This window comes from Budorcas taxicolor, chromosome 10 (assembly GCF_023091745.1).
Source record: "Budorcas taxicolor isolate Tak-1 chromosome 10, Takin1.1, whole genome shotgun sequence".
Classification (NCBI taxonomy): domain Eukaryota; kingdom Metazoa; phylum Chordata; class Mammalia; order Artiodactyla; family Bovidae; genus Budorcas; species Budorcas taxicolor.
In genome coordinates, this window is record NC_068919.1 from 21,733,647 (window position 1) to 21,756,654 (window position 23,008).

A 23,008-nucleotide genomic window follows, 5' to 3' on the forward strand; every position below is an offset into this window, starting at 1 on the left:
CGCCCTGCCCCTCCCTGAGTCACCCCAGGGAGAGAGGGGAAAAAAGGGAAGAGAAAAGAGGCATTGACTACAGAGGAAGGAAAAGGAAACAGCAGAGGAGGGAGGAGAGAGACCACACAGGAGTGGGTGACGGCGGAGATCGGAGAGGGCAGATCTAGGGCAGGGGGAGACAGACAGCCGAGCATCCCGGAGGGTGCCCCAAGAGCGGGGCGGCCAGGGGCGGGGAGCCGAGGGGGCGGGCCGGCCATGTCCCACGGGACCTACTACGAGTGCGAGCCCCGCGCTGGCCAGCAGCCACTGGAGTTCTCAGGGGCCCGCGCGGGGCCTGGGGAGCTGGGGGACATGTGTGAGCATGAGGCCTCCATCGACCTGTCTGCCTACATCGAGTCTGGGGAAGAACAGCTCCTCTCCGACCTCTTCGCCGTGAAGCCGGCCCCTGAGGCCCGAGGCCTTAAGGGCCCGGGGACCCCTGCCTTCCCCCACTACCTGCCGGCTGACCCACGGCCCTTCACCTATACCCCACATACCTTCGGCCCCGACAGGAAGGCCTTGGGGCCTGGCATCTACAGCAGCCCAGGGAGCTACGACCCCAGGGCCGTGGCCGTGAAGGAGGAGCCTAGGGGGCCTGAGGGCAGCCGGGGGGCCAGCCGCAGCGGCTACAACCCTCTGCAGTACCAAGTGGCACACTGTGGACAGACAGCCATGCACCTGCCCCCAGGCCTGGCGTCACCCAGCCAGCCATTGCGCGTCCTCAAGGTAAGAACAGCTCAGTTCTCCTCCCTGCCACCCAGGGGCTGGAGGGAGGCCGTGTGCTCGGGGTCCATGTGTGGTGTTGCTGTGTGAAATCTACCCACCCAAGCCCTCTGTGCTCTACACCTAGCCATGACCTCACTTGGCCTCTCTGTGAGTTCACTCCCACCTGAAGCCCCACTGTGTGGCTGGAACCCATGTGTCCTGCAGTCTCTGTGACCAGCTGGCCTGCCTTGATCTAAGAGCATCCCCCTCCAGCTTCTCTGCTGCCCACCAGCCCCCTCCTCTCATTTCTGGGCTGCCTCCTGCTTCTAGAAGAGGAAATGCCTGCTGAGGGTAGAACTGGAGACTCAAGACAGATGGAAGGAAAATGGCCTCAGAGCGTGTGGGGGACATGAAAGGCAGTATGGGTCCAAGCAGCGGGTCCTGGCAGGGCGGTGGTCGTTCTGACGGGGCCAGGAGCTAGCCATGAATCCCACGTCCCTCGGACGCCCCTCGCGTGTTCCGGCTGGTGGGATTCCTGCCCCACACCCTCACTCCTTTCCCTCCGTGCCTCCCCCTGCAGGCCCCTTTGGCCGCTGCCGCGGCCCCCTGCAGCCCGCTCCTCAAGGCGCCCTCCCCAGCGGGCCCCTCACACAAGGGCAAGAAGGCGGTGAACAAAGACAGCCTGGAGTACCGGCTGCGGCGGGAGCGGAACAACATCGCGGTGCGCAAGAGCCGGGACAAGGCCAAGCGGCGCATCCTGGAGACACAGCAGAAGGTGCTGGAGTACATGGCCGAGAACGAGCGCCTGCGCAGCCGCGTGGAACAGCTGACCCAGGAGCTGGACACGCTGCGCAACCTCTTCCGCCAGATCCCTGAGGCCGCCAACCTCATCAAGGGCGTGGGGGGCTGCAGCTGAGCCCACCTGGCAGACTGAGGGCCCCAGCTCCCGAGCTCAGCCTGACCTTTCGGACACCCGGCCTCGTTGGGGCCCAGAGCCCCTCTCAGGCCCAGCCAGAGAGAGACCATGGGCAAGTGGCAGCAGGGGGCAAGGAGGAGGGCAGGCTCGGCATGATGATTCTGTGGCTGAATAAAATTGCATATGACTTGGTGCTGGGGCTGTGCACTGGGCCTGGGCCGGTGTGGGGGTGTGGGTGTGTGGGTGTGTGTGTGATGGAGGCTCTGCGGGCCGGGAATGCACAAGGCTAGGTCTGTATACCTCTCGATTCCAGGCCCAAATAAACACTTGGGAAATTCAGCAGACAAGCCGCCCATAGCTGTCCCCCAGCATACCACACAGCCAGGTCTGGTATCTGTCCCTCTGCTCTTCTCTCCCTGGATGCGGCCCACTCTACTCCCACCCTAGAGGACCTGGAGTGGCCTCTGGACATTCCCTTAGCAGAGCTCTGTGGTTTGCAGGGAGATCTCCATAGCTCCAGGCCCTCCTGCCCAGGCCTGCCGACCCTAGCCTATTCTCGCTCACCTTGAGGTGTAGCTCTGGGACTTCCTGCCCCAGGAGACCGAGGGAAAATTCCAGATGGCTCTGATGTATTTATGGTCACTCAGCAATTGATCTGAGGAGAAGGAAATGGCAACCCACTCCAGTATTCTTGCCTGGAAAATTCCATGGACAGAGGAAACTGGCAGGCTACAGTCCATGGGGTCGCAAAGAGTCGGCCACAACTGAGCACATCAGCACAGCAACAATTGATCTGAGACTCAATCCCTTCTCCCCAGTTCCCAAACTTCAGTCTACCAGACTGACAGACCCCCATGCTTCCAACCCACCCGTGCCCACCTTTGTCCTCCATTCCTCGAGGCGTAGGTTCCTTAAAGAATCTGAGTGTTTGGGGGACGAATCAGTTGGGAAAGTCCTCGAGACCTGTTCATATACAATAAAATTGATAATGAGGAGGATGACAACCTCCCTGTGCAATGAACCCCATGTGGAAAGCAGTTTTTTCGTAGAACTCTAGCCTGAGAGGCATAATATGACAGTGCTTGACAGCCTCAGTTTGAATTTCCCTCTGCTACTTGCTAGTTGTGTGACCTCGTGCCAGTTACTTCTCTCTATACCTCAGTTTCCACATCTGCAAAATGGGAGTAGTAATGCTGTATGTTCATAGACAGTGCCTAGCACACAGTGAGCATGAATAGTTGTTATTGTTTCCTTTTGCTACAACTGCAAGGACCTCAGAGATCTCATCTAAACTTCTCATTCTGCAGGTGAGGAAACCGAGGCTTCAGAGAAGGAAGGGACTCACTCATAGAGTCATGAGATAGGTTAGAGGCAGAGCCAAAATTAGCTCCATAAATCACAGATCTCAAAGGGGCTGGAAGCAACCTCAAGAGATCATCTGGTAGGCTTTGCCCTCAGACAAGAAGATAGTGTGAGCCACATTTGATAGATAGTTGAGGGCCGGAGGGATAAGAGGCATTCTCTGGAAGCTCACCCAGGCCCTTTGCTGGCTCCATACATGCACCTGTTTTTCTACTTTGCACTCACACCCTCCCCTTGGAGGCATATGGAACAGTGCAGGGCACATGGGTCCCGTTCAGTCAGTGATCAAGGATTGTCGGATAGAATCAGAGACATGAGAGATTATACAGGCTGGTTACAGTCTCTCCTAGCTCACCAATGACTTACAGGCCACTGCTGAGATAGTAGTGCTAGACATCAAGGAATAACCTTCTGAGAGGGAGAGAGTCTGGGGTGTAGATCCTCCCAGTCCTCTCTCTCCCCACCTACCTCCACATCCCCGGGTCAGAGCCTCCACATTGCAGACATCTGCGTGCACCGTGCCTATCTCACCCAGGACTCAGCCTCTTTCCTGCCTTTGCCTCCATGCCTCTCAGGCACCATCTCCCCTACATCTGTGCCCTGGATCCCCCAGCCCCAGGTCCAGTTTGGGCACACAGATCTGAACCTCACTAGATGGTTTATTCTACCTGAGTTGGGAAGAAGGAGGCGCCCATCTCAGTGGATGCCTGGGAGAATCCCACACCTTCCTTTCAGCCCAGGGGGATGGGTTGCATAAGGGGGGTTTGTACAGAGCATGGTAAGTGACTCAACCTCCGGATTTCCTCCTCTCAGCTCAAGACCACTGCCCCTGGACTGATGTTCAGGTTCTGGGTGATGGGACCTGGGTTGCTTCAGTATCTGTCCAATTTCTTTCCCACAGTTCTGAATCACGTCTCCTCCCAGCCCCCAGCACCCGGGGCTCCCTGGGGCGGGTGCCTGCCACGGGGTCTGGAGGAGAGCCACAGCCCCAGGTGAGAGAAGCGCATACCTGGGCCCTGCCTGACGCAGAGTGATGGGCACACTGCAATCCTCTGTAACAGATCATATCCTGGGGAGAAGACAGGTAGCCGGAAGTCACACTTTCGGAATGAGGTTTTTCAACTGGTTTGGTAAATTATTCCACAAGTATTTGTTGAGCATCTTTCTCATACCAGGCCCTTGCAAGTTTCTGAGGACACTGTAGTGACCAAGATAAGTCCAACTCTTAGCTGAATAATTCCTCCACCTGTTGTGTTCAGGCAGTGCAGGAGATTGTGGGCCGCAGGAGAGTGAAGTCAGGTACTTAGCCCCTAACGCCTGGGGACAGGACAAGGACTCTCTGCAGCTGTCTCACAGCCTGGGAGGGTGATAGCTCTCTGCTGCTGCTGGAACTTAACAACTCCTGCAGCAAGTAACACAGCAGGAGGAGGTAACACTGAAATTGAAACCTTAAAAATGTCCTAGAGGAGGCGATTGTGGTAAACTGGGTGGGAGAGGAGCAGGGGGAGAGCAAATGCCAAGGCTGTGAGGTGTCCCGATCCGGAAGAAGCAAGTAGAGCTGGTGAGGCTGACTGAATAGAAACGTGGAAGAAGAGTAGGCCAGAACTGCACCGCCCTCCCTCCAGGACAGTCTTCATCCCCTCTGAAGCAGCAGGCTCCCTGCACCCTGAGCCCCTCTTCCCCCACCACCCTGCCACAGAGATGCCTGCCTCCAGAGGTGGCAGAAAGAAGGCATCCCCGGGAAGGGTGGTTAGTCTCACCCTTGCCTGGGGAAGGTACAAGGTCCTGGGACAAGGGCATGGGAACTTTGAAAACCAGCAAATCAAGGTCCGCAGCACACACACTTGTGTTCCCTTGGCTTTACAGTCCACAGTTTGGCCCACTTTTCCTTCATGAACAAAACTGGGACCAGTGTAAGAGTCCTGAGCTGACAGCCCAGATCTTAGGCCCCAGGGAAGGGGGAGAAGGGAGGATGTTGGACATACCACCAAGAGGCAGGAAGTTGTCCAAGGTGAGCCTGCCAAGGTCAGTCCGAGGTGGCGGTGGCAGCTGCTTGTGAAAGCTGCTCCCCCTGCTTGGTGCACACCTCCCCACCCCACCCCCCATGGATTGCCACATGCCCGGGCCCCCAGGGCCCCCATCCCAGTGTTGCAAGATCCCGGTTGGGGTTGTGGGGGTGGAAAGGGGCCTCTTCACCTCCACCCCCTACCCTACCCTGCCCCAAGCCAGTGAGGGGACCATGGGATGGAGGGGGCCATAGGGGAGATGCTGAGGCAACAGTAGCCAGGGCCTGTGCACTCCTCTGGGACGGTCACTTCCTGTCACTACCAGTGGGTAGATCTTTCCTTACAGGGCTCAGCTGGGGCTGGTCCCCAGTGGGAAGGATCCAACCTGGACAGGACTCCAGGCTGGCCTGTCAGCTGCCCCCATAAGCAGACCTGGCTTGGCCCCAGAAAAGCACCAATGAGAAGTTCACTGAGGAGGCCCATCAGAAACTCCCTGAGGCTACCCCATGGAGAAATGATGGGTATTTTCAGAGGAAAACGGCTGCACCTGGCCATCAATGCTGACTTCATGGAGCAACAGAAGAGTTCTAGGACTTGGGAGAAGGAAGGCTTCCTACTAGGGAGAGACTCCCCCCATGTAGAGCTGGAACCTCCCCTTCTCTTTCAGAAACCCAGATCTGAGTTAGGTAGAGGCAAGCTGTACATAGCATGGATCCCCCACACCCCACAAGCCAAGCTTCACCCTGAAGCACCAAACTGTCCAAAACCCGACTGCTCCCCACACCTAGCACTGTCACCCCTGGCCAGACCATCCAGCCCTGCTGCAATCGGGACGGTTTGCAAAACGCCTGTAGCTCCCGCTTGGTCACCATCTGAGGTTAGGACTGCGCTCAGGAGATAAGCCCAGGCCCCACCCGCCGTCCCGAGTGAGACTGCTGGCCTGCTGCAATCGGGACGGTTTGCAAAACCCCTGCCGGCTCCAGCTCTGTCACCATCTGAGGTTAGGGCTGCACCCCAAGATAAAGTCTAGTCCCGCCCACTGGCTCTGCCTTCAAACCTTAGGGGCAGCAGGGCCAAGAGACAGAGCTCCAGGGAAGCCTACTCAGGGTCTGGAAGCCTTAACCAGACCCAGTATGAGGACCCCTTCTGCCTGTCCTCTCCCTCCTCTTCTCCCCTTCATCCCCAGCCTCACTTTTGCACCCTGTCCTCATCACCATCCTTTCCCCTCACTCTCCATCTACCTTCCTACCTCCCTTCTCTTTCATCACTCTCATTCATTCCTTTGCTCAAACAATATTTACAACCCTCTGGGCATTTTGCTTGTTATAGGAGCTATAGGATAAGCAAGGACTGTCCCTGCTCTTGTGGGGTTTACAGATTCACAAAGGGGACAGACAAACATACCCCCCTCCCCAAAATAAATAGATGGTTCTAAACTGCAGGCAGTGCTATGGGACAGAAATAAAGTATGATTGTGACAGATGCTTATAAGAGAATCTGATTTAAAAGTGAGGGTCAGGAAAGGCTTTTGAGGAAGTAACATGTAAGCAGACACCTCAAAGGTGAGTAGGAATCACTGTGGCAAAAACTGAGGGCTCCCAGCAGAGGCAGGAATTCCCCAAGCAGGACCTTCCCACTCATTGACAGAGGCTGGGGTTGGAAACAGACTAGACTGACGGGGAGAGGTGAGGTCAGAGAAGAGCTGAGACTAGATCATGCTCTGAGGGGATGCAGAACATCCCGGGGTGGAACCACCTTCCAAAGGAAGAAGACATTTCCTCTCTCCTAAGGTGAAAGGGGAGAAACGCAGCAGCAGACACAGACCCAAACAGGTCTGGAGTCCGCTGAGCTTGTTCCCCTCTCAGTGCTTCTGTTTTCACTACGAAAAAAGAGGTGATTTCAAGTGACTTAGTAGGAAGCTTCAAGAAAGAGGCTTAAAGGTGTAAAATCCCAGTTGCTGACAGTGGAAGCAGGAGCTGAGATCTCTGATCTTGGGAGTGGCCAGTTGAAGTCAAGGATGACAATTTTAGGTGACAACAGTCTGTCCTCTGGAGGGACTTCCTTCAGGTGTCCTTACCTACTTGGGAGCAAGTGTGGACAAGACAGATGTTGGGTTCATCTGGTCATGGGGGTCACCCAGGGAGGCAGGATGGATGGGACGGATAGGGAAGGGGAGGGATTTTGTTTTGAATCTGGAACCTAAGGCGAATAAGAAGAGGTGAAGAGACAAGAAGGGCCATGGTTCTTCAGTGAGCTTTAGAACAGCGACAGTAGGCCAGCTTGAGCAAACAAACCATAAGGAAAGGAGATCATATCAGAGAGTGGGATGTTTGATTCAGTTATTTCATAGGTACTGCAGTTTCTAGTGATAAGGCCTGGGTCTGACCCTGGGTGGGAGTGGGGAGGGCTTGCTAAGGTGGATGGAAAGGCATGTTAAGATGAGAGGATGCAGGAACTGAGAGGTGATCGTACTGGACGGAGCACCCAGATGGATGACTCTACCTAGGATGACTTCTGTGCTCAGCCTCACTTTCTGTGCACAACCCATGACCCACACCCCACAACCTATCATTCATCTCCACCCTCCATCAATCTCCCCTTCCCATCTAGTTTCCCACCTCCATGCCCTCTTTCTCATCTCCATCCTCACCCTCTCCAACTCCACCCTGTCTCAACACCTTCATCCTCTCCTTACCCCTTTCTTTCTCTGCACCCTTATCTTTCTCATCCTCTTCCTTTCAGCACTTTATTTCGCCTCCACACTGGGCACCTGAAAAGCTACTGCACGGTGGATTAAAGCCTGTGCCCAGGAGCCTAAATACATGGATTCAAATCCCATGGATACCACCTACCCATGTTGCCTCGGTTGTAAAAATGGGGTAATAATAACAGCTACCTCATAAGGTTGTCAAAAGGATTACCTGAGTCTAAAGTGCTTGGAACAATGTCTGGGCACAAAGGAAGGGTCAATCACATGATTGTTGCCCTCCTCCTCTCCTTGCCTCGTTACACTTTCCTTCCTCCATCTTGGGCTTCCCCAGGGGCTCAACCCAATGGCTCAGCAGGTAAAGAATCCACTTGCAGTGCAGGAGACAACAGGAGACATGGGCTCGATTCCTGGATCAAAGATCCCCTGGAAAAGGAAGTGCAACCCACCCCAGTATCGTTGCCTGAAAAAAATCCCATGGCCAGAGGTGCCTGGCAGGCTATGGCCATGGGGACACAAAGATTCGGACATGACTGAATAACCAAGCACGCACACACCCGCCACTCTCTCACCTCCATTATCCCTCCGTACCTACTTCATATTTCTTCTGAGATGCAGAGATGAATCAGCCTCAGCCCCTACCCACAGTCTGACAGGGAAACAAGCACAAAAAGAAATGTCAGGAGAATATAATAAGCACTACTTCAAAGATGCGAAGGAAATGCCCTTGGAGAATAGAGGATATGCAAACTAACACTGCCTGGGGAACTAAAGAAAAGTCTCAACAGGCAAATAAACTTCTCAGCTGGATCTTGAAAGATGAGGAAGGATTTGCCAGGCAAAGGCAGGACGAAGTATTCCAGCCAAAGGAACATGACGAGTTTCCTGTGCTGCTTGTGTTAGAAGGTCAGAAGTTGTGCAAGCTTATGAGAAGTTAGGATGAACCCCTTCTCTGGAGAGGGCACGCCCTATCCCAGTAAGGCCAGAAGGGGGCAGCAAAGCTTTAGGAGCTGTGGCAGCCGGAGCCTAGAAAACCTCCAGAGCTGCAGAGACCTTGAACACTTCCACAAGCCCTGACCCTGAGGGTTTCCCCCAGACTGGGCCAGCCAGGCCAGGAGTGGGGGAGAAAATAAAAACAAGATTTCTGACACTTGGAGAAAAAAAACTAGGTGTGTCTCAGAAGAAGAACTGAAGTCCTCTAAATATGCCCTCTAACACATGTTGAATATCTTTGAACATCTTCTATTAATGTTTTTTGAGAGTTTACTTTTCCTCTGGGCAGGCCTCTAAGCAGCTTCTATGAAGCCTCACAAAGCTAACAGAGCAGCCTCTCATAGGTGATGTTAGTCAACTTACATGTGTTTAAATGGCAATCACCATGTGCTCTACACAGGTGGAGGAAATGCCTAAGTCTTACAGCTTAGAGTTCACCCTGTACTGACCTGGGAGCTAGTGGAGTGCAGGAGCCTTGTCTGTCCAACTCCAATGAAACAGGCAAGCATCTATGAAACAAAGAATGAAGTTACCCCAATTTTTTGTTTCTGAGGTTTCAAAGTTGTCCACCCAGAATGACAGGAACTTAGGCTGAGATAAAAGAGGGTTAGGAGAGAGTTAGGAAGTAGGCTCCTCTTTGGAAAGGTCAGTTGAGGCCTCAGGAATTAACACTGCCCCACTCCAGCTCTGCTTTTGGCACCCCAGTGGGGGAAGGGTGGGGGCTGCTGCTTGGCCCTTGTAGTTCATATTGGATCTCCTAGCAGGAATTACAGATTTAGTCAACAACACTCAAATCTTGAGGAAAAAAAAAAAAAAACAAAAAAACTCAAGCTTGGTGAAGGGGATTTCAAGAGAGATGGTAAGAGAAGAAAGCCAGATGTAAGTGAGGCAGGGAAGACGGGGACAGAAGGCTAGATCCAGAGCAGGCTATGGAGAGACATTTATAAGATGTGGCTGCTGCCACTGCTCCTCCTGGGGACTGCTCTTCCTGGGGACTCCTCCTCCTGGGAATCTACTCCTCCTGGGAGCTGCTCCTCCTGGGGATCTACTCCTCCTGGGGACTGCTTTTCCTGGGGACTGCTCCTCCTGGGGATCTACTCCTCTTGGGAGCCGCTCCTCCTGGGGATCTACTCTTAGGAGCCACTCCTCCTGGGGATCTACTCTTCCTGGGGGCTGCTCCTCCTAGGGGGCTTCTCCTTCTGGGGTAGCTACTCCTCCTGGGGGCTACTCCTCCTGGGGCCTGCTCCTCCTGGGAGTCTACCCCTCCTGAGGGGCTGCCTCAGACAGGTGTCTACATGATGAGACACAGATGTCTGAGCCTTCTCAGGCCTCCTTTCTCCCCACTTCCCCCAAACTTCTGTTCATCCTCCCTTGCCCTCCCTGGTCCCCAGGATCCTCAACCCCTCCAAACCCAAACCTGTCATGGTGGAGATCCTGTATCAGAGGGAGCTTGGAATCCTGAAGGAGATGAGGTGAGAGGGGAATCCTGAGCCCTGGTAGCAAGGACAGAGGCTGGAGAGAGAAAGCTGAAGAGCACAGGAAGACTGAAGGAACAGAGAAGGCTATGGCACGGAGACCACACAGAAAAGGAATGGGATGTCTAGGATGTGGAGGTAAAACCGCCCATCTTGCTAAATCCCTCTAAGGCAAGGACCCCTGCTTCTGAATCCAAACCCTGCACATTACTGCCATGCTGTCTGGGGAGAGCCACACACCCCAAACTACCACAGTCAAGTTCATGTGATTGAGCATGTATACAGTACTGCTTCAGGAACACCCAGAAACCTCTCCAGCTCACCTACAGCTTCATTCCTGTCAGGTGCAGCCTCCTGAAACCAGGATATGAAGGAGAGACTTGCCTGGAGGTGAAGGTGAGAATGATTTCTCGGATTTGGGGAACTGAAGACCTCTAGCCTATCTAGACCTCTCCACCACCACCAGCATCAGAATTACTTAATGCGCTTCCTACCAGGGCAGATTCCTGAACTCCTCTCCTTTGGCAATTTATTAAATCAGAGACTGGTAGGGAGTGGGGGAAAGACTCCCTGTTCTAACCATCTGCCTAGACGACGTTCAGTTCATCAGACTAGCTGGCTCCTATCCTGGTACCCAGCTTCCTGTCATCCTCTCCCCAGCCCAACCGCTAAGCTAGATGAGACATTTCACTCCCTACCACACCCCTGACACCCATCTACATGGTTATGCCTTGTGGTCAGGGCAGGAACCCCACTGCTGACCTATCCAGAAAGGGGGGCCAGGGATCCAAAACACTGATTTCTCCTGTATGTGTGGGTTGCCCACACATCCAAGCGCCACCAACAGGTGAGGATCAACTCAAATCCCTTTTCTTGGCTCTGCATCTCAATCTTAGATGTCATGGGAAAGAAAGGGAGCATATAAGTCATTTTCATTAAATTGTGCTTATTTGGAGGAATTTCCCGGTGGTTCAGTGGCTAGACCTCTGGGCTTTCACTGCTGAGGGCCTGGGTTCAATCCCTGGTGGGAGAACTAAAATCCTACAAGTTGTATGGTACAGCCAAAAAAAAAAAAAATCATGCTTATTTGGGGTAACTTGGGGGCATGCTGATGAAGTTTGGATGGGCACTGAAAACCCCCCACACCATCCCTTGGCACCACCTTTGCCAAGTTTCCTAGGCCTCCATTTTCAGGGAGAGCTCTGCATTACCCTAGTCCCCTCCTTTCTGCCCCCACCTGACCTGGCCCATGAATATTCACCTATCGTAGCCCCCACTGCCTGCTGCGAGCTGGACTAAGAAGACAGGCCCCTTGCTGATACCACTGTCTACTGCACCCTGCATTTTCCAGCCTCAGCCACAGTGTCGTGGTCATGGTGATTGCTGCGTGATGAACAGGAAGAAGCAGACAGGCTGAGGCAGGGGGCGCACGTCACTCAGCTTCCCACCAAGTGGAAGGACCTCCTCAGGGTGGAACAGAAGGTGCCTCAAGCTCTAGGAAGAGCCGATTGGGCAGAGGGGTGAGAGTGTGGGTCCACCCTGCTGCGGTCCCTTCACTTTGCAGTCATGTGTCCTCAGGCCACACTCCATGAACTGCTCCATGCCCTGGGTTTCTCTGGATGGCTCCTTGAGACATGGAAGGAGGGATTGTCTGAATGAGGGCAAGGTCTCCCCACATATCAGCCAGAAGGAATCACTGATATCTCACCAACCCCTTCCTCCCAACTCTCTCTCACCCTTCTGAAGTTTCCCTCTCATGTACCATCTTTCCTTTTCAGTCTTAGAGAGAACTGTTCTGCAAAGCAAGTGACAAGGCGAGACGAGTGGGGACAGCTGCTTTCCACCACAGCCTGGCCAAGCACTTGGAACTGCAGGAGGCTCACTGGGTGCTTCCTTGGAAGAAGCGGTGAGAATGAGAACAGCTTAGGGTCATGGAAGGAAGAGGGAGCAGTCAAATGCTACCTCCTCCCGTGGGGCCCTTTGTCTTTACACTGGGAGGTCTGACTACTCCAGGACTGTAAATGACTGCTACCTATGACGGTGCCCAATGTCCTAGGCTTGACCCAACCACTTGCTGCCTTCAAAGACTCAGGCTGAGGCTTCCCGGGTGGTCCAGTGGTTAAGAATCCACCTTCCAATGCAAGGGAGACTGGTTTGAACCCTAGGATAGGAAGATCCCACATGGCATAGAGCAACTAAGCCAGTGCCCCACAACTACTGAACCAAAGCTCTATAGCGACTGTGAGCGACAGCTACTGAAGCCAGTGCACCTAGAGGCTGCGCTTCGAAAGAAAAGTCACCACAATGAGAAGCCTGAGCACAGCAACTGGAGAGTAGCTCCCGCTTGCTGCAACTAGGGAAAGCTGTGTAGCAACGAAGACCTGCTACAGCCAAATGGTTAGATCAGGAAATTTTTGGAAAGAAAAAAAAAAGACTGGGGCTGGGACCAGGTCAACCACAGCACTGCAGAGGGGCTGTTGTGGGGCCGGGTGAGAGATAAGGGAGAATCGCAGAGGGCATTTCTGACTCAAGTCAGCTTGGGGTAAGTGGAGAGGTTGGAGGGGGTTATCTGCTGCTAACGTGGAATGGAAACTGTGAGCATGGCTGTCCTTGAGGGGTTTGGGGGGTTCACTTGTTCTGAGGCCTCTTTGTCTTCCTGTCTCTCAGGGCCTGGCCTGGAATCTGGCCCTGTGAGCGCCTGTGGGAATGGCGCCTCAGGCTTCTCCTGTGCATGTGCTGGCCGACGGTGCATGTGCTGCGGGGCTGAGGGGCTGCACAACTGGCCGCCATCCTCGTGTCACTCTGTAATTCCCCACACACAGCGGACTGGGCTGCCACTACCCGCACCTGGATAAATGAAGCTGCTCCCCAGACCCCATGCTGGGAGGCCCCTGCAGGTCCAAGCCCTTGGTCAGCGGGGTGGCTGAACTAGAGAAAGCGGAATGAAACACAGTTGGCCCAGACAGAAGTCTCCTTCTGAGGCATCTGGACAAACACTATTCTACCCTCTACCCTGCCCTTCAGAGTGAATGCTCAAAGAAGGGAAATGGATTCCCACCTGGGGCAGAGAATCCCCACGGGGAGATGTACCATCCTTAGAGTCGGTGCTTCCTTGCCAACCTCACTTCACAGCTGCTCCCTGGGGACAAGACCAGGCATCCCTCTCAGATGCCACATGGAAGGAAGCAGACCTGACTGGCTGCTGCTGTTTACATCAATGCATAGAGAGGGCAGTGTACAAAGTGCAGGTGGAGGGATCATCCTGGGCCCCATGCCTTCTAGGAAAGGCTATTCAGATGAGTATCAGAAGTGGACTGGCTGTAGTACACTGGCAAAAAAGTTTGGAAGTGCTCTTGTGGTAGTACCACACAACGTGTTTTTATGTACATCTTTTTTTTTTAATCATTGGAGTATAGTTGTTTTACAATACTATTTTAGTTTCAGGTGTACATAGAGCACATTGAAAATACGTGTTTCAATATTTTTATAGATTATACTCCATTTAAAGTTACTATACAATTTTGGCTCTATACATTGCGCTGTACAATAAATCACTGTAGCTTACGTATTGATGTTCATTCATTTTTTACGAAGTATCCTACTGAGTCCGTGACTCTGATTTAGAATGAATTTTCCTTAGAAGGTGGGCTTGAGTAGGTAACTGAGGCTATAACTATGCCCTGCTACATATTTCCTTGCAGATACCTGGCTAATATGATCTTCTGTCGCTCGTGCTGGTTGTTAGACTAATGAAGTTACCAATGCTGTTGCTGCTGCTGCTGCTAAGTCACTTCAGTCGTGTCCGACTCTGCGTGACCCCACAGACAGCAGCTCACCAGGCTCCCCTGTCCCTGGGATTCTCCAGCCAAGAACACTGGAGTAGGTTGCCATGTCCTTCTCCAATGCATGAAAGTGAAAAGTGAAAGTGAAGTTGCTCAGTCGTGTCCGACCTTCAGCGACCCCATAGACTGCAGCCTTCCAGGCTCCTTCGTCCATGGGATTTTCCACGCAGGAGTACTGGAGTGGGGTGCCATTGCCTTCTCCGGTTACCAATGCTATTACTTACAAACTGTAAGTCTTTCAATCTAAGACCTGTTATTCCAGCTGTCTTGAGGATTAGTTGGGTCTCCAAGAGACTCCCTGGGGAAGGAACAGTGAGAAACACTGACAGAAGCAGTACTACAGGCTCTAGTGAGCAGAGAAGGCACTGGCAGGTAAGGAGATGCTTCCAGCTAAGGATTTATACAGGGGGCCAAGGAGAATGCTGAAGTCCTTCACTTCCTAACCCTCCTCTGAAGACCTTCCCGTTCATCGCACACCTGTCTCATGACATATACTCTTTCAGAGACTATACTTCCATTAAGAGATCCAAGTGTCCAGAAAAAAGAAAAGAGAGATCAGTCCTTTTAGGTGCTATATCCACAGCCCCTTACCACTAGTCTGGTGTTCACTGCGCATATGTGGAAATTTCCTGGCTGCCAAGGGCCTTCAGTTGGTATGCTGCCTAGGGCTCTGACCTTGACTCTCCAGAAGAAACCTCTAGAAGTACCATTATGAAGAAGCCACCCTTATCATAAAATACAGCAAGTAACAGCAAGTAAGGAAACATTCCAAGAAGTCTTCAAATTCCAGAATCTAGGTATTTGAAATTGCATTGCTTAAACACTTTCACACTCTGACCTGTGTGCTGCTGCGCCGTCGCGGCAGTCGTGGCCCACTCTGCAGTCCCATGAACTGTAGCCCGCCAGGCTCCTCTGTCCATGGGATTCTCCAGGCAATACAGGAGCGAGTCTTTATGCCCTCCTCCACGGGAGCATCCCAGCCTAGGAGTCAAACCCACATCTCCTGCATTTTCAGGCAGATTCTTTCCTGTTGCGCCACCAGCGATTATACGAAGTTGTATTTCTGAAAACAAGGAACCCTTGCATGGGGCCCATTACTGTGGGACACCTCTCCCCTCCACAGTAATGGAGTTTACCCATCTCTAGGACATACGGCTCCTAATCCCCTTTTCTTCTTTTTTGCCTGTGCTGCCTAGCTTGTGGGATCTTAGTTCCCTGTCCAGGGATCAAACGTGGGTCCCCTGCAGTGGAAACAGAGTCCTCATAACTGGAGCACCAGGTTGAGGAGCATCACCTTAAGCATGACCAATGCACCTTGCCCAGACACCATTGTCTAGCTCTTCCCCTAAGTCATTTCCCTTGCTGCCAAGTTCTCCTTCCAACAATATAGGTTCTTGGCAGTCTTGGATCTTGGTCTCATTCATTTCAGGTTGTGTAAACCCTTTTATTGATTTCTTGTTCTGCTTACCATTTAGAAGGAGATCTAGATATTAAAATAAACGTAGGAAAAAAGAAAATAGCTGAGAGGGTCTGAGGGAGTTCTGGGTGAGGGAAGGTCTGAGAGTGTCGAGGGAGCAAAAGAAAAGAAACATAAATAGGAGGAACTTCAAAAAAATAGAAATAAAAATAAAACAAAGCTAAGACCCTCCGCCATCTAGGCATTATTCCAGGCCACATTATCACCTCTACATTCCTAGGTTTTTGGTTACTTTGGACCATAATTTTTTCATGACCCATCAAGGTCTGTCTGTAGGATTCTGCCCAATGTTGTTTTTCCTGTGGATGCACTGGGAACCATGGCCTATCAGAAAGAAGCTACTCTTCAGGTGGGACCTCCTGCCTTTATCATTCACCAGAGCTCCAGTGCACAACACGGGGCCCAGTGGAGGGATTACAAGGTGTGATGCTACCTGGAGCATGACAGGGGTTACAGCAGAGATGATTTCTTAAGAGACACTGGATAGAAAGTTCATCTAATGTCTATACTTATGTTCTACTTTTCTCAGAATGCCTCTTTCTCTGTATATCAACATTACACTAGCCTTGGAATGAAAAAAAAAAGTAGAGACTTACGGTTCTGAAAATTCGTTATATTTTTATTTTTTTTCGTTATTTTGACATAAAAAAATAAATCCTTCAGCCTATAAAGAATGTTACTTGTTTTCATATTTTTGTAAAGCAAACTTATAAGATAGGAACATCTGCTACCAGTTCAAAAGATGCCACATATACTTTAGGAAAAGTCACTGCTATTTGGATTCAAACAAACATCAGGGTGAAGGGAACAAACATCTGTGTCTCCTGATTTTTCCATAATTTTACTAAATCATCAAGAGGAAAGCTAGTAGTGGGAATGTTACAAAATTATGCCAGAATTTGGTAATGATAGTGAACCGGCCACGCAAATCCAGCTAGGTCATGACCTTGTACAAATGCTCTACCTGATACCCTAACAAGCCAGGCTGGTAATAGATTTGAGTTATAATGTATAGATTCCTTTCAGTTACAGTTGCAAAGGAAGTATTTAAATTCTTGAAGTAAGCTAGGAAGCAGGCTGCTGATCTGGATTTGCTCAGATGGAAAACACTTCCAGGAGTCCAGTTGACAGGCTGTTGGAATCACCAGGCCTGTACTTGTCAGGTAGTTTCCGCCAGCTGATCAGGACACCATCTCCAAGTCTTTGATGATACATTTCAAGTTCTCACAGTAAAGCTATGGCCATGGCTGCATTAGCTCTGCCTATCTTCTTTGATTTTTTTTTTCTTTGATTTTTAATATCATTCTTTACCAGCTGTAGCAGCCACTGCTTGGTAAAACTTTGCCACAAAGTCTGGCTCACTGACCTCCAGCTGCCTGACAAATTCATTGCGTTCCTGCTCAGCCCAACCTCGAAACCACTGATCCCAAAGACGTAACTGGCACTCAAAGATACAAGGTGGTCGGTTTGCTCCAGACACACTAAGCTGCTCCAGACTTTCCAGCAATGGCTGTAATTTTCCTGGTACTGCCTTAGCTACCAGGTCTTGAAGGAAACGTTCACGCTGAGGACCTGACCAGCTGGCAAACCAGTGAAGAATACACTTCATCTCCTGGGAAGTGATGTAAGACATTGGAGGAGGAGAAGAATTAGAAATATTGTCTGGTACTGGAGGTAAGGGAGAAGGGATGGAAAGCGGCATTGAAGAGGAAGACGATTCCAGTGGCATTCTGAAACATAAAAGCACTGTTATGTACTCTCTGGTTAGAGCAATGAAAACAAAGCTTCCCAACAACATGGAAACTTACCACACTCAACCAGCGTCTATTACTTTTCACCAATTTGGTTTACAGAAAAACAACAGGGTCCTTTGTTTATTATCCAACTACCTTACAGAAAGCACCCAAGAATAACTTCATTTCATCTCTGCCAACTTTCCTCTTTTCCAAACCCATTACCCTCCCCAACCACTGCCTCCCTCCATCATTTCTACTTAGAATCTAAAAATAACCAAAGCACCCTTGTTCATTCTGTCCCACCTAATTCTATGTTCTAGGTTGAGTAAAGAAAAAAATCAATGATTAATACTGGTCCAATATATCTTCCCTAAAATGAAAAAAAGGTATACATTTTTTAATTTACCAAGCAGCTGGTCAGGACCCAGATGCTAATCATTTCTGAGCTATCAACAGTAGGTTAAAAAAAAAAAAGAGAAAATCTTATACAGTGAAAGAGCCTTCTCTGCAATGTGCATGTAGCCTCTGAAATAAGAACTTTATAACTATTATTTTCTTATATTTCCTGTAAAGCATCAGGAAAAATTGAAGAGCAGAGTTAGTGAGGGTGCCTTGTCCAAAATGAGATAACAGAGTAAGAAAAACAGGAAAAACAGCCAATTGTTTTTTAAGGACTGAGAAAACGGTCTAGTTGGTTTGCTGGCTTAGGGACCTAACAAGTGTTATACTGCTGTGACAATTCATGTATGAACACTTTTCTTCGTGTTTAATAGAATACCTGTTGATGACCGGCCTTAGCATCACTGATGCAGCTGGGAGGTCAACCAGCTTGCAGAGCTCTCAAATCCCACAGTGTGAATCTCAATGAAAACAAACTACTTGTTTACGACATATTTTACTGTTTGTGTTTCTTCTTTTCTAAGCTGGAGCGTTTCTACTGACAAAGGAATCCAGAAGCAATTACCATCAGTTCACTACCAAAACAGCTCAAGGAGGTTTCTTTTTCACAGTGGCCCTACAAGAAGCAATTCTTCCTAAAGGAATATTATTCTCTTATTCAGAGAAAGGGAGAACTTATCCCGAGTCTTGCGACATAGCTTCAATGGCAAGTTCAAGTTCAATGATCAAGAACTGGTTCGTAGGCCAGGTCCAAAGACACAATGCTGCCACCTTCCACTTTGGAGGCCACGGAATCTGGCATTCCGAGGTCCCAAAGAGCAACACAGCCCTAGATGGGAGTGGCGGAGATTCGGAAGATGGGAGGCGGTAGCTGTATCCGTAGAAGAGTTGGAGGCTTGCCACACTAAGGGTAGCACGCAAACACTGAGTCTGGCCCGGCTCAAGGAGGGAGGTACTTCTACCCCGCTTACCTCCCCTTTTCTCTCACAGGGCACCCGGAGACCGCCACAACAGGGTTTAGACTCCAACTATCGCGGCCGCTTCCATGTTTCCTGAAAACCCTAAGGAGGGCCAACCCGGCAGCCCACGCACTTCCGGCCCCGGACCCGCCCCAAACACCCAAGCTCCACAGCGCCTCAGCCTTAGGGCCGGAGATAGCCGAATAATTCCGATTATGGCTAGGCCAGAGTCGACAGCTTCCGAACGGATTCGATTCAAAACCTCGGTAAGACGAAGAGAACCGAGCTCTGAAACCAGGATGCGGGAGGCGGGGAGAGGCTGGGAGGCTGGAAAGAACCAATTGGTGCCGATGTGCAGACGGAAACACCCGAGCACTTCCGGAGGAACCCGGGGTGTTCTGAGTGGTAATCGAGGGGTTGACTATGGCAGTGGGCGGGGCCAACTCGGTACGTTCGAAGGGCGTTGGCGGAAATTACCGAAGATGCCCGAAGCCGTCGGGACGGACCCGAGTACCTCACGCAAGATGGCGGAGCTGGAGGAGGTGACTCTGGACGGGAAGCCTCTTCAGGCGCTGCGGGTGACCGACCTGAAGGCCGCACTGGAGCAGCGAGGCCTAGCCAAGAGCGGGCAGAAGAGTGCCCTGGTCAAGCGGCTCAAAGGGGTGAGGAGACGGCGTTGCCGGGGTGTCGGAGGGAAGCGGACCCGGTAGAGCCGAGTCTCTGCCGCGGCGCAGGCGCAGTGTCCGGGCTCGGCGCGAGCGAGCTCAGGCCGCCAGCGCGAGCCTCCGGATCCGCGCGCACGGTGGTTGGCGAGGCTCGCGCTGGAGTAGAAATAGCGCCGGTTCCCGCCTTAACGGTAGCGGCGCGAGCCCAAAAGGGGAGGGTGCGCGCTACCCTGCTGGAGTGTCTTAAGCTCCTTCCTCGTTCCCCCACCCCCTCCTTGTTTGTGTCTGTGGTTTCGGCGCATGCGCTGCAGAAGGAGTTAAATCCCACTACAACCACCGGCGTTGCTGGCCTGAGGGGGGCGAGTTGGGCTGGGTCGGAGTTAGGGGTATAGTTGGCCGGAGGGGTTGATGGGGTTGGTTATTGGTACCCGAATGAATAGAATTGGGGTAGGGCAAAAATGTCTGCTTGACTAGGTTAGGAGGTGAGATGAAGAGAAGCCTTGATTTGAAGGGACTTGGTTAGGCAGAAGTGTATATTTTATAGGGCATCCAGAAGCAATTTGGGTGGATAAGAGTTTGGTGAATATTGATGAGAGAGGTGAGGTGGGCTGGTATGTATTGGGGATTTTGAATCTGCTTAAGTAGATTAGGGTGGGATTGCCAAGAGGTAGACGGATGAATTGGTGTGTTTATTTGGTGTAAATGGAGGGAAGGTGAGGATCTCTTGATTTTGATTTGGGTTAGCTAGGATACGTGACCACTAGTACGGTTTTGGGGGCTTCCCTGGTGGCTCAGAGGTTAAAGCGTCTGCCTCCATTGCGGGAGACCCGGGTTCGATCCCTGGGTCGCGAAGATTCCCCTGGAGAAGGAAATGGTAACCCACTCCAGTATTCTTGCCTGGAGAATCCCATAGACAGAAGAGCCTGGTAGGCTGCAGTCCACGGGGTCGCAGAGTCGGACACGACTGAGCGACTTCACTCACTCACTCATTCAGTATGGTTTTGGCCTGGGTTGGCTCAAGGGTTAAGTTGGCAGACCGTTGCTTATACTGAAGCTGACAGTTTCGTGTGTGTGTGTGTGTTTATAAATTTGGTAAATCTAGTTGCCACTCTTTTGGAAACAATATAAGTTCATTTGAGTAGATCTAATCCTGGGTAACTGATCAAATAATTCACTGAGGACAAAATCATGGTTTCATGTGTTTGAACCTGGTTTGAGTATTTGAAGTGAAGGGCCAGATTTAGAAGGAACACTAGTCAGAAGTGCAGAAGACAATAGCGATTGTAGTACTGTCAGATTTTATTGCCTAGCCAGATTTCTTCAATATGCCTGCATTTTACATCTGTACGTTTGGTAGCAGTAACCATGGCTACCTTTAAGGGTCTTCTGAAGATGAATGAGAACAGTATTAGTAAAGGGCATTTAGGTCCTTGGAAAAGTACAGTTTAAGTGTGTATGGTTAGTCATTGCATTTGATGAAGAGATTGGGGGAGGGGTATTTCTTGCTTTTGTTTTTCCTGGTTTCTGACTTTTGCCCTTCTCTATACCAGGCTCTAATGCTAGAAAATTTACAAAAACACTCAACCCCGCATGCTGCATTCCAGCCAAATTCCCAGGTAAGAAAGAAGATTCATTACCGGGGTGGACTCTGAGTGCACAGAGACAGGGAAGGACATGATGTTGTATGTTTGGCGCTTGGTTTCTCACCAGTATTTTCCTAAGTTCCTTGGGTTGAAAATGTTTTCCTACTGGGACAATTGAATTCTAATAAAGAAGTCAAGAATCAGAAGAGCTCTAAGTTAATTTTTGATTCTTGAAATGGTGTGTGCAGAAAGATGTGGTTCCAGTTGATTAAGTGGAGTGCAAGGGTCTGAAGTCATTTATTTAACATTGATTTGAGAGAAGTAGTTGATGTCCTTGTAGATATGAAGTAGACAGTCACCATGGCAGTATAGGAAAATACCTCCTGATCCAAGAAGAATTCTTGTGTTGACATAAATTTTCCAATAAATCAATCCTTTGGGGATCATCCACCATTATCAGTGTTAATATTAACTATGGAGTCATTCCTAAGCATTGTTACTTGCGGCAAGAAACTTAACCTTCGGAGACCTTGATTTCCTCAGTTTCCCTGTATCCGAGATGAGAAAAGGTTGAACTAGATCGATAGTTTTATAACTGCTAAGATTTTGTGGAGATGCTTTTGGAGGCTTCCCATAGGAAATTTCTTTCCAAGTGAGCAGCAGTTCACATTTCCCCCCTAAGCTAGAATAGCATTGAGTTTCTGCATAAGATTTCTTTGAAAGAAACCATTCCCAGTTTTGTTTTTTTTTTATGTTAGACTATGTAGTCTCTTAAGATTCTTTTCAGCTTTACCATTTCCTCATTATAGTGTGCCACGAACTTAAAGGAAAAATCCAGGTCTTTGTTAGTGTAACGTGTGCAGCTTCAGTACTAGATGAAATCCCAAGATACTGTTGAAAAACATGAGAGCTTTCCTACTCCCTTGTTATTAGCGTATTAAGCTGAAAGTATTATAATCTAACTAGCTTACAGAGGTTTAGTTAAGTATTTTAGCAAACATAAGAAACTGCATGTTAATCAGTTTACCATTCTATTCCTTTTGCCCATTCCATTTTTGTCTTTTTGTGCTTTTATTAACATAGGATTTTTGCAACAAATACTTACATTCTCTAATACTTGCAACCCACACTTGATTAGTGTCCAATGACTATCAAGAGACTTATCTCTATTTTAGGTGAAAATAAACTTTTACCATTCTTAGGAAAGAAGACTAATGACATAAAAAGCATTCAGGTATTTTTCCTTTTTTGGAGTTATACTAGGACTTGCTAAGCAAGAAGGTTCTTGAGAGGAGGGCTTGTGAAGAAAAAGCTGAAGGGCTAAAGAGTGACATGGGAGTCTTGGATTTTAAATATTGTCACCAAAGATTTCTTCTCACCCAAAGAAGATGGAGTTAGAACTCTGTCTATATGCTGAATGGACATCCCTTTTCTTAGTCTCTTGCTTTCCAGCTTTTTAAGTCTGATATTGAATTTTGGAGATGTTTAAATGTTTCCTGAATAGGTGGAGATTGATCTTTTGTGTCAACTAAAGATGAATTAGTATGAACTAGGGTTTTTTTCTCTTCAGTTTTTTATATTATTAAAAGGAAAGATTAGATATATGGTTTAGATTGTCTAAAAATTTAGTTTAAAAGACATAGTTTTATAGGGGTTTATTCCTTTTTAAGTTATTTGTGCATCACTGGTTGGTTGGGAACTGAATATTTAAAATAAAAGATTATGTGTGCAGTTCCTCTTTTTGCCATCTTTTGTGAATCATAGGGCTATATATTTTGGTCCTCAGTTTAGGAGTAGCTTAGAAAAGGGCCCTCCAGTATTATCTTTCTTGGGTCCAGATATAATCCTTTGCTCCATGGAATTTTCTTCCTAGCCTTTTCCTGGTTTGCTTTTCTAGACTATCTTTTTCCATTTCTTCTGTGCAGATTGGTGAGGAAATGAGCCAGAACAGTTTTATAAAGCAGTATCTGGAAAAGCAGCAGGAGCTGCTTAGGCAGCGTTTGGAACGTGAAGCTCGAGAAGCTGCAGAACTTGAAGGTAAGTCCAGACTGTTGCTTCTCACATGGAGTCTTTCCTTCTTACTCCTGTCACCGAGTAGATGGGCCTATTTCACTAGGCAGTTTCAGGAATATAAGTCAGGATGAAACTGCCAC

The 23,008-nt window shown here is 49.9% G+C and overlaps 3 protein-coding genes across 4 annotated transcripts in view; all 3 read left to right on the forward strand.

Moving 5' to 3' along the window:
* The first annotated feature begins 246 nt into the window (after window positions 1–246).
* On the forward strand, window positions 247–1,786 carry CEBPE (CCAAT enhancer binding protein epsilon). Its single transcript, XM_052647082.1, has 2 exons — window positions 247–756; window positions 1,316–1,786. Exons 1-2 carry the CDS (start codon window positions 247–249, stop codon window positions 1,649–1,651), a joined length of 846 nt encoding a protein of 281 aa, XP_052503042.1. The 3' UTR covers window positions 1,652–1,786.
* A 6,879-nt stretch (window positions 1,787–8,665) lies between these two features.
* Window positions 8,666–18,814, forward strand: CIROP (ciliated left-right organizer metallopeptidase). The gene is given in 27 exon segments (XM_052646881.1): window positions 8,666–8,702; window positions 9,991–10,033; window positions 10,035–10,230; window positions 10,295–10,326; window positions 10,366–10,446; window positions 10,536–10,590; window positions 10,872–10,995; window positions 10,998–11,041; window positions 11,389–11,539; window positions 11,542–11,570; window positions 11,773–11,836; window positions 11,951–12,044; window positions 12,046–12,097; window positions 12,133–12,211; window positions 12,214–12,286; window positions 12,617–12,683; window positions 12,862–12,884; window positions 13,017–13,113; window positions 13,219–13,369; window positions 13,372–13,494; window positions 14,285–14,408; window positions 14,605–14,621; window positions 14,624–14,739; window positions 15,052–15,158; window positions 15,790–15,875; window positions 15,878–15,934; window positions 18,639–18,814. Coding segments are annotated over 27 exon segments (2,298 nt in total).
* A 92-nt stretch (window positions 18,815–18,906) lies between these two features.
* The window catches only part of ACIN1 (apoptotic chromatin condensation inducer 1), a 39,308-nt gene continuing 35,206 nt past the window's right edge, over window positions 18,907–23,008 (forward strand). The window contains exons 1-3 of one of the 2 annotated variants that reach the window (XM_052646135.1): window positions 18,907–19,269; window positions 20,823–20,888; window positions 22,781–22,892. In XM_052646135.1, the coding sequence (XP_052502095.1) occupies window positions 18,907–19,269; window positions 20,823–20,888; window positions 22,781–22,892 (541 nt within the window). The remainder of the gene's footprint in view (window positions 19,270–20,822; window positions 20,889–22,780; window positions 22,893–23,008) is intronic. The other variant, XM_052646136.1, reaches the window with a different exon arrangement.